Here is a 10,583-nt window from a genome sequence, read left to right on the forward strand (position 1 = left end):
ATTTCAGTCTAAAAATATTTTTTTAGGGTTTAGCTCGTATGAAAAATGAGAGATGATGGAAAACGGTTGGCGATTTCTAGCAACCTCATGCAAAGGTCCACCGAACTTTGACATTTTGAGAATGAGAAGCTCAAACTTGAGAAATAATTTACGGTTACAAAAAAGATAAACCATTATACAGAAATTAAAAGAATGTTTTATTTATTAACTGAAAATGTTTTCAGTTCGACCACAATTTTCGATTGTGCCAAATACCAAAAAATACGAAAAACATTTTCTAATATACATTTTACGTCAAAGCAAATAAAACCCAAAAGAGAAAATCAATTTTGTTAATACATCACATGGAAGAGTAACAATTTCACATAAAATTTAAGAGAAATATTATGGGGTCTACCTTATGAATATATGAACTCTATGTACACCATTCATGACCTATTTGGACAGGCTATGTGTAGGGGGGTGGTTATCCGAACAAGGACAGCTTCCACATTTGAAAGAAACATCAAACAGAGAATGAATTTGTCTCAAAATAGAAAGGGAAACATGCACCTTAGTTATATAATTAATTAATTAATTAATATGATGTTTGTTTTCTTGTTTTATTTTAAAGACCTGCCTTAGAAATGTAGCTTTCAAGCTAGCACAGCATGCAGTTGGTAGTTTGATAAAGACACAAGTAGCTGTATTTTCAGATAATTCTTTATTTTTAATACTCAAACAGCCAAACAAACCCTTAATCATGGCAGCCGGCGAGAACAAAGAATTTCTGATGGGAAGAGAAGGAATTAAATCAGATTTCTTAGGGTTTTAATCTTCATGGGTCTTTTTTTTAAAAAAAGGTTGGGAATATTTAGGAGGGTTTTTTTTTTGGTTTCATCAAAGGTCGTGCAATGGCCGGTGCAATTTTCAATCCGAAACGAACTTTTCTCGAAACGAGAAAAGATAATTAAAAAAGGCTGTGACATAGCCTGCCTAACTGACGCGTGGGATCAAGGCGAGAGAGTCGGCAGAATCTTCGGTGGCCAAGAAGGGACGGTTCTTTTTGCGTGTGCGTTTCGATGGCTTTGTGTGGGTCTCCTAGATGGACGGTGCTGGTCATCTAGATGGACGGATGGATTAGGCTGAGTGTTTTTTTTTTTTTTTGGAAGGGGAATTAATGTTATTAAGTGAGATATCACAGCTGGGGTTTGAGTGTGTCATAGCTATTGTGCTGCTACGTGGCATCTGGGGAATCTTTTTCTCTTTTTTTTTTAATATTTTTTGGGGGCCATTTTACTATAGCATACCCAATAATAATAAGGATCATATGAATTGGACAAAGTTTTCGGCTAAATTAGGTTCAAGGAATTGACATATCTTATTAAAGTATAACATTTTATACTTTATTTAAGGATAGGTGTTAGTTTAAAGCATGATTAAGAATGTGTTGAGAAGTATAACTTTTAAAATTAAAAAGAGTTTTTTTTTAAAAAAAAAGTTATATTTAATTTAATTTTTTTTAAGTGTGTTTTAACTATATTTAAGTTCTTATTGAGCTCTCGCATTATTATAGTGTGATTGTTGTCATTAATTTTGTAGGTTTAATTTTAGAATATTCCACTTTAAATGCATGCACATGTTAAGTCAAGAAGGTCATGAGAGTGCTACCAAGCTTGAGCCAACTACTCAACCCACTTTCAATTTCATACAAAAGTTACTATCTCGGATCATGGTTCGGTGGTTTTAAGAAATTTTTTGAAAGTAGTCAGCTACACATTAAGGCATAGGTTTGAATTTTGTGGTATGAATCTCTATGCCTGATTAGTATAAGTCACCGGTCCATGAGTTTTATTGATGTCCTATAAGGTTAGCCAGTTAAGTCAGGCTATAACTCAATTGGACTTGAGGGGCTACCTGCGATTCCTACCATCTATACCCCCTCCTATGCGATTCCTAACGAACAGGTGCTACTATGGTCATACCCAGATAAAATAGCTACGTACTCTGATCGTCTCCTCGGGCCTCTCAAAAGTTTAGTTGAGATAGCTCTTCTAACTTGGACAAGCACAAACATAGGGGCTCAAAAGTATTTATCTAAACATAAAACAAGTGAACAAATACTTTTCTAAACATAAAACAAGTGAACAAAAGCACAAGTACTGTGTTTGCTAGACAAATACAGCAAAACTAACTCAAAAAGTGATGGACGGACAGGGATCTCTCACCAAAACTAACATGCATTTTATCAAGAATTTACCAAGTGATCTCATCCACACATTTTACTTCATCATTGATAGCTTTATTTTAGGCCTGAAATCACTAGGAGTACGTAGATCTTTGAACTCTCAGTGATAGTCTCAACATTTCACCATTCACTACACATTATTTGATTATCAGCCATCAGGGTATTGCTATTCCTCTCTTTTAAGATGTAATTAACTATATAGCATTTAATCGTAGAATATATATATATATATATTACTCTTTTCTTTCTAAAATGCTAATAACATTTTTTTAATAGATCGAAGTAGAATATTTTAATTCACCGCACTTGTAATATACAAGTAAAGCTACTATTTTTTTTTTGACATATCCACAAGGGAAAGGAGAGGGAGATTCAAACTAATAACCTCCGCTTAATTAAGCGTAATCCAGAGCCGATTTAGCTACCCATTGGGGACAAATAGAGCTACTATTAAATGGAAGGTAAATTATACTTATTTTTTGCCCTTTTTATTTTGTAACTCAACATCACCGTCATCTAATTAATCTAGAGAATTATGACAAAACTAACGAGAAAAAAAATTTGATAGTGAAGAACTCATCGACAACATGGAACAGATTATTCATTTTCTTGGGTTATGTTATTAATTAATTAGTTTTTTTTAAAAAAAAAAAAAATTTATCAGTGTTGCAAATCAGTAGAGATATTGGGATGAAGGAATAGACTATTGAGAGAACATATTCAAGAAGAATTTCAAGATTTCAAGATATTCAAAGTCTCTTTTTTAATTATAACAAGTGAAATTTTTTAATTTGAATGTGTACACTCTAGCTAATTAATTGGGTATTTTTAATTATGATTTTTTGAAAACTATTAGAATGGGTTTTTCTGTGTCTGTCTCTCTCTCTCTCTGTCTCTCTCTCTCTCTGTTTTAGGCATTTTAGGATTTTAATCAAACTAGGGTTCTTGCATGGTATATTAAGTGGCATTAGTTTAGAGATATATATATTCCTTGCAGAATAACCTTTTGGAGCTTTCAAAATGGTCACTTAATTTGATGCAAAAGAAAATCAAATTTTAATAATATTCACGGAATAAAATCTTTTTGGGTTTTTTTTTTTTTTTTAGGTGGCTTCCAGAATGTTTTTTCTAGTTTATTAGTGTATTAATTTGCTTTTCTCCACCACATCAGATTGTCCATCTAATCACCCAATTAACAGGTTAATTGTAGCTGATCATCCCTTGGCTTAAAGCCCAACAAAAACTTGGGAGAATATTCAATCCCATTGAAGAGACAAGGAACGAGCCATACGGTTACCTTGTCGGCTATCAGATGTTGTAAAAAGAATGTCAGAGAGCATCCCCGGCCACGACGTGGCCGCCTATTGGCTTCCATTTCTTTAATCCCCCAACGACATTCTCCAACCTTATTCTATTCAAGAAAAACTTTCACGTTCTCACTAAATCAAATACACTAAAACTTTCACAATTTTCTCCACGCATACTCGATTTCTCTCACTCCCCACAAAATGGTGATTTAATTAGTCACCTCTCATGATTGCTCTTTGACCCTTTTTTGTCATCTTGATCATGGCAGTTTAAGCAAGTCGACGGGTGTTTAAAGCATCCCCATTATTTTATTCCATCATTGCATGAACTTGGCCGGCCCCTTCTGAGTTGTCCTTTGCCATGACAATCATTATACAAATAAAGTCAAATCCTTACTAACATTCTCTGTATGAGGCTTAGCCGTATAAATATGCGCACTTGATCACCTCAAATTAAACATACACAAGAAATTAAACTCTAGAAGAATTTTTTTTTAAAAAAAATGGAGTCTCTTGGTGTTGGAGCTTTTCCTGAGGGAGAATGGGAGTCTTTTAGCAAGATGTTCTCTGCTGAGGAGCTGGATTTCACTCCACAATTTCTGCTGGGGCATGATCAGCATGCATATGATCATCAGGATCAGAATAGTTTGCTTTATTCTTTAGGGAATATCAACTCTAATTTGCAATATATTTCTCAGGAAAGAAGTTATTGTGGTAGCCATGAGAACTACTACTTTGGCGATGCTAAGCATATTCATATTCCAGTCGTGGCAAATGATACTTGTGTGATGGATGAGAAAATAATTAATATTGGCTCTTTTTTTCCTTCCTTTCCTGACATTGTAATGGGTGACGATCATGATCGTGATCAGACGACAGCTGCGTTTGTCGACGACGGCGGGCCAGAAGACATTGCTATTTCTGGCGGCGAGTTGGTGCAAAAAAGGAAGTTTGATGTGCCAGAATGTCGCACAAAAGAAGAAGACAAAACGTCTAAGAATACGAGGAAGAAGCCTCGGGCTTCAAGAAATGTAAGTAGTTGATGTTAAAGTTTTGTCACCTCTCCCTATCAAGTTTAAGCTTTTCGGATAATTGATAATTTAATATGTTATAAGAGCCAAAGGTTTTAAGATCGAACATTGACTTCGTCAAATCACCCCCATTTAAATTAAATATTCCACGTATTGAGCCTCATCGATCTATTAAAAAAGAGTTTAAGCCCACACGTGAGAGGGAGAGTGTTAAAGTAATGGTTAAGTGATTAAATTTATCTTTTTCTATCAGCTTAAACTTTTTGGATAATTGGTAAATTAACAGTTGAATGTTGAAACGGGGGTGGATTTCTTTTTGAAGAGTTTATAATTGTTTTTCAATATTGCTACTGGTGCATGTGCAGGCTCAAAAGAGTAAGAGAAATGTGAAGTCAAAGAAAAATGTCCAGAAGATGAGTCAGCTGGAAGAGGAGAGTAATGGACAGAGCTCTAGTGGGTGCAGCTCAGATGATGATAATGCTAATTCCCAGGAGACTAGTGGAGGAGCAACTTCAGACTCCAAAGATTCTGCTGCTCTCAACTTGAGTGGGAAAATGAGAGCCAGCAGGGGATCAGCAACCGATCCGCAAAGTCTATATGCAAGGGTAAGAAAACTTCTGCAGCCACAGAAAAACTTTTTTTTACGTAAAGCAAACAAGAAATGATCAGTGAGATGGGGTGACAGTGAAAATCAGTTGTTTGAATCATTCAAAAGCAGATTTTCAATGCAAAAACCGAAGTTTTTGTTGATTTCATCTTCTATTAAATCTTTCAGAAAAGAAGAGAAAGGATAAACGAGCGATTGAGAATTTTACAGGGTCTAGTCCCTAATGGAACAAAGGTGAGTAATATTCTTTCAAGGTCAAATATATTGGTGTTTAATTGTAAAACCCCTAATTGATTTGACATCTTCATGGATATGGTTTAACGTTCAGGTTGATATCAGCACAATGCTTGAAGAGGCAGTCCATTATGTGAAGTTTTTACAGCTCCAAATCAAGGTAATTAATTAATTAATTAATTAATTAAGGGCAAATGTGGATTATATTAAAAAAAAAAAATTAACTTTCTTTAATTCTTCAAAATTAACCGGTTTCCTCATTGTCTTAATTAATTTGTAGCTTTTAAGCTCCGATGAAATGTGGATGTATGCTCCCATCGCTTACAATGGAATGGATATTGGTCTGATCAGCCAGAAGATATCTCCACCTCTATGACTTTGAAGGGATCATCGAGCTAGCTGTTGTATTCATCAATTATATTATCTTACTAATTACAATAACAAAATGATCAAGAAATTATATTATATAATTAAATATGTCGTTAATTAATTACTTAATTGTAAGTTTATCCCAATAAACTCCATGTTCACTCACGAGGAGAATCCTCATTTTTTTATAATCATGTCTACCCTGGCTCTTGTGGTTAGGTGGCCTCAGGTTGGTCTTCTTCAAGATTCATAGAACTTTAATATAAGCATACATCCAAAAACAAACTTAATTCAATTCCCCCCCACTCTTAACCTCGCATGCAAAATATTGTACATATATAATTAAACAATTAATTAATTAATTAATTCCACACACACACACACACACACATATATATATATATATATATAAAGCATAATTATTATTATGGTGATTGTTTTATATATATGGAATCCAATAGCAAAATCCTTGATAGTAAACACCCAAAAACGATTGTCAACAATTCATTGGACGTTGATCTGCTGAAGCCCTAGCCTCGTTGTGACGTGGTTGGTGTATGGATCTGAGTTGAAAAAGTTGTCTGGAACACTATATATAGAGTAATATTTTATGGGTAATTAATGACTTTAATTAATTAAAGGATTAGGATCATATTATTCTTAATTAGGGCTGTAAATGAATAGACCTGCTTGTGAATGAGCTTGGTCTAGGCTCGAGATCGGTTCATTTAACAATAACTAAATAACTAATATGAATTTACCAAAAAAATAAAAAAAATCACATGCATGTACAACATTTACTTTATATAAAAAATGAACAAATTAATTAAGTATATATATAGGGCCGGTCCAACTGCTAGGCGAGTTAGGCCGGCGCCTAGAGCCCCAGATTTTTAAGGCAAAAAAAAAAAAAAAAAATTTAAGGCCCGGAAATATTTTTTAATAAGGCCAAAAAAAAATTTGCATAAAGGCCATCAATATCTTTTCTTGAAGCCCTCAACATGCTTTAAGAAAAATATTATTATTTGTTTATAATATCAAGCCCCAACATGCCTTCTTGAGGCATTTAACATGCTTTAAAAAAATAATATTGGTTTTTTTTTTAATAATATGGAGGCCTTCTGCACAACGGCCACGAGGCCCTCAACAGTCAACATGTTTTTAAAAAAATAATATTATTTGTTTATAATATCGAGGCCCTCTATAAAATAAGAACGAAAAAAAAAAAATCTAAGAATCCCACAGACTTGTCTGTTGTGATTATTTTGTAGAAGATAAATGCTACACATCCCAAATTTTCTTCGCAAAAATGAGTTCCCAAATGATGTGTCACCATCCCATGAGTTGATGACACACTTTCCAATATAATAAATCTCATGACATGGTGACACATCATTTGGGAACTCATTTTTGTGAAGAAAATTTGGGATGTGTAGCACTCCTTTTGCAGAATTCCAGCCCCTCACAAAAGGTTAAAATGTTCAACTTTTCACATTTCAAAAAGGTTAAAGTGATTATTTTGCAATCTACAAAAATGCTGAAAGACAAAAATAAGTCTGCATAATTTAAGTATAAAGAACAAAGAGTAAGGGCAAAATGGTAATTTTAGTCTCAAACAAAAAATCACTGAGTGCGGAATCGGTGCTAATTAGGTAAAGATCTCCTACAATATTAAAATAAATATTATTTAATTAATATTTAAATATTAAAAAATAAGGCCCAATTTTAAAGTTTTGCCTAAGGCCCCTAATTACATTCGGCCGGCCCCATATATATATATATATATATATGAATTGAAATGAATTGAACTATAGAAATATATTTTCAACTTTTTTGGAGATAAACCTTGATAATATGTACAAAAGATGTTATAAGTGGATGATAACAACTTTAAAATCACAAGTCCTAAAAGTCCCACACTTTTATTACAAACAAGCAAACAAAACTCAAAGTATACAAATCCTTAACACAAATGCAATGGAATCAAGTGCAACCCCTTATAAGTGGACTTTACAAATAATTGTTCCACTTGCAAAGGTTGAGAACAATTAAAATGATGATCTTAAATATATATAGCAAAAACGATGGATGAACCTATAGAAATATCTTTTCAATCTTTTTAGGAGATCAACCTACCAACTATCTTAAACATTCTCAATAATATATTATAAATTGGGAAAAATTACACTTTACCCCTCCAAAGTTTCACATGATTTGCAATTTGACCTCAAATGTTTAAAAATTTGCAATGTACCTCAACAAAGTATCAAAAATTTACTATGTGACCCATCCGTTAATAATTTTCATTTTCTCTTACGGAAATGATGGAAAATACTTAATTGCCCTTATTTTTTTTATTAAAAAAAAAAGTCGAAAAACAAAAATATTTAAAAAGAAAAAAAAAAAAATTGGGGGTGGCCCCTTTTTGTCCATGGGGGTGGCCATAGCCAACCCCAATTTTTTTTCTTTTCTTCTTCTTATTATTTTGGTTTATTGAATTGAGGGCATTTTTTAAATTTCTTAAAACATATGGGAGCAATTTTGGAAATTTATACCAAAAAATGCACATGTGCAATTTTCCGTCAAATTGAATGGAAATGGTTAGCAAAGTGGCTTCATTGCAACTTTTTGATACTGTGTTGGGGCACATTACAAATTTTTAAACATTTGAAGTTAAATTGCAAATCGAGTGAAACTTTGGGGGAGGGTAAAGTGTAATTTTCCCTATAAATTGATAAAAATAAATTTTAAACCGACCATAAGCTTTAATCATAAATCCTAAAGATCACAAACTATTGCCATAACCAAGTGCACAAAACTCAAGTTTACAAACTCATAAACAAATCATGTGAAATCAAATGCATTTATCTCTGATAAGTGGACTTATAAATAATTGTTCCATCTCCAAAAGTTGAGAAGATTTAGAATATATAGTGCAAAGAATGGATATAATCATAAACATATCTTTTCAATCTTTTAGGATATTAACTTATCAAGTGTTTGAAACACTCTCATTAATTAGTATATAGTACGTTATACTTTGATGAAAACAACTTTAGAACCATAAACTTTAATCACAAGTTTTAAAGACATAGAAATGTCTTTTCAAGCTTTTAGGAGATCAATGTGTCAACTACCTAAAACATTCTTATATAGTACGCATTATATATTATAAGTTGATAAAAACAAATTTAGAATGAAAAGCTTTAATCATAAGTTCTTAATGTCACACATTTTTGCTGTAAACAAGCAGACAAAACTCAGGTATACAAATTCCTAAACAAATCCAGTGGAATCAAATGCAAATCCTTAATAAGTGGACTTTATAAACAATTATTCTATCTCCAAAAGTTGAGGAGATGGTGCAATTTGATGTTTTTTTTTTTAAAAAAAAAATATGGGGAAGGGCTGAGGGTGGCTCGCCGCCACCCTAGCCCATCTGTGGTTGCCACCGAGCCACCCCAGAAGGGCGAAGGTGGCCGCTCGGGCCACCCCTAGGCCATGGGGTGGCCGGCAGGGGATGGGGTGGCCACCCAACAACCCCATTAATTTTTGTTTTGTTTTTTTTTTTTTTTTATAAAAAAAAATAATAATAAAATTGATTTTTTTTAGGGTTTAGGGGAAATAATCTAGTGTGGTAATATTTTTTTTCTTAAACTTAGGTTTATTCTAAAATGTTGAGGTGTCACTTGATGAGTGGTGGGCACAAAAGGGTAGGTTTACACCACCTTCTTATAGAAGTCACTCTCATATAGTATACAAAATATACTATAAGTTTATGAAAATAACTATAAAACGACAAGGTCATACACTTTTGGTACAAATAAGTACACAAAACTTTCCCTGTAACCCTTTTCTCGCATTCAATTAGAAAAAAAAAAATGGTACACAAAACTCATATATATATATATATATATATATATATATATACAAATTCTTAAACAAGTCCAGTGGAGTCAAGTGCAACTTCCTAATAAGTGGACTTCACAAACAATTGTTCCACCTCCAAAAGTTGAAGATGATTTTGACACGTGGTACAAAAAATGGATGGAATCATAAAAGTATCTATTCAACATTTTAGGAGATCAACTTGTCAATTGTCTAAAACATTCTTAAATCTCAACAGTACACAAATATATTGTAAATTAATGAAAGCAACTTTAGAACCATAAGCTTTAATCACAAATCCTAAGTGTCACACATTTATGCTATAAACAACCAGACAAAACTCAAATATACAAATTCCTAAACAAATATAATGAAATCAAGTATACAAATTCTTAAACAAAACCAGTGGAATAAAGTACAACTTCCTAATAAATGGACCTTACAACCAATTGTTCCACTTCCAAACGTTAAAAACTATTTAAATGGAGATTTATAATATACAGTGCACAAGTTGGTGAAAACAACTTTAGAACCATACGTTTTAATCTGTCACACACTTACACACAAATCAAGCATGCAAATCCCTAAACAAATTCAGTGGAATCAAGTCCAACTTTCTAAATGGATTTTACAAACAATTGTTCTGCCTTCAAAAGTTGAAAACAATTTAAATGATGATTTATAATGTATAGAGTACAAAAGATTAATAGAACCAAAGAAATATCTTCTCAGCCTTTTTGGTGATCAACTTTCCAACTTCTAAAACGTCTTCAATAGTCTCAAAGTATATGCCTCTAAGATTTATTTTTTTAAATAGTAACTTCACTTTAGATTCCTAAATTACCACGCGATTTGATAAGTTCCTCAAACTTTAAAACCTCTTAATTTGAACCCCTGCACTTTCAATTGCAGTCAATTTG

General features: G+C 32.8%; 1 protein-coding gene across 1 annotated transcript; it reads left to right on the plus strand.

Moving 5' to 3' along the window:
- Positions 1 to 4,037: 4,037 nt before the first annotated feature.
- LOC132191023 (transcription factor RSL2-like) lies at positions 4,038 to 5,782 on the plus strand. Its single transcript, XM_059606042.1, has 5 exons — positions 4,038 to 4,565; positions 4,931 to 5,170; positions 5,341 to 5,406; positions 5,501 to 5,566; positions 5,687 to 5,782. The coding sequence occupies exons 1-5, from the start codon at positions 4,038 to 4,040 to the stop codon at positions 5,780 to 5,782; spliced, it is 996 nt and encodes a 331-aa protein (XP_059462025.1).
- Positions 5,783 to 10,583: the final 4,801 nt, after the last annotated feature.

This window comes from Corylus avellana, chromosome ca8 (genome assembly GCF_901000735.1).
Source record: "Corylus avellana chromosome ca8, CavTom2PMs-1.0".
NCBI classification, from domain to species: Eukaryota; Viridiplantae; Streptophyta; class Magnoliopsida; order Fagales; family Betulaceae; genus Corylus; species Corylus avellana.

Coding starts and splice junctions, on each gene's coding strand:
- LOC132191023 (XM_059606042.1), top strand. CDS start 4,038: ATGGAGTCTCTTGGTGTTGGAGCTTTTCCTGAGGGAGAATGGGAGTCT. Junction 4,566..4,930: donor AGCCTCGGGCTTCAAGAAAT/GTAAGTAGTTGA, acceptor GTGCATGTGCAG/GCTCAAAAGAGTAAGAGAAA. Junction 5,567..5,686: donor TTTTACAGCTCCAAATCAAG/GTAATTAATTAA, acceptor ATTAATTTGTAG/CTTTTAAGCTCCGATGAAAT.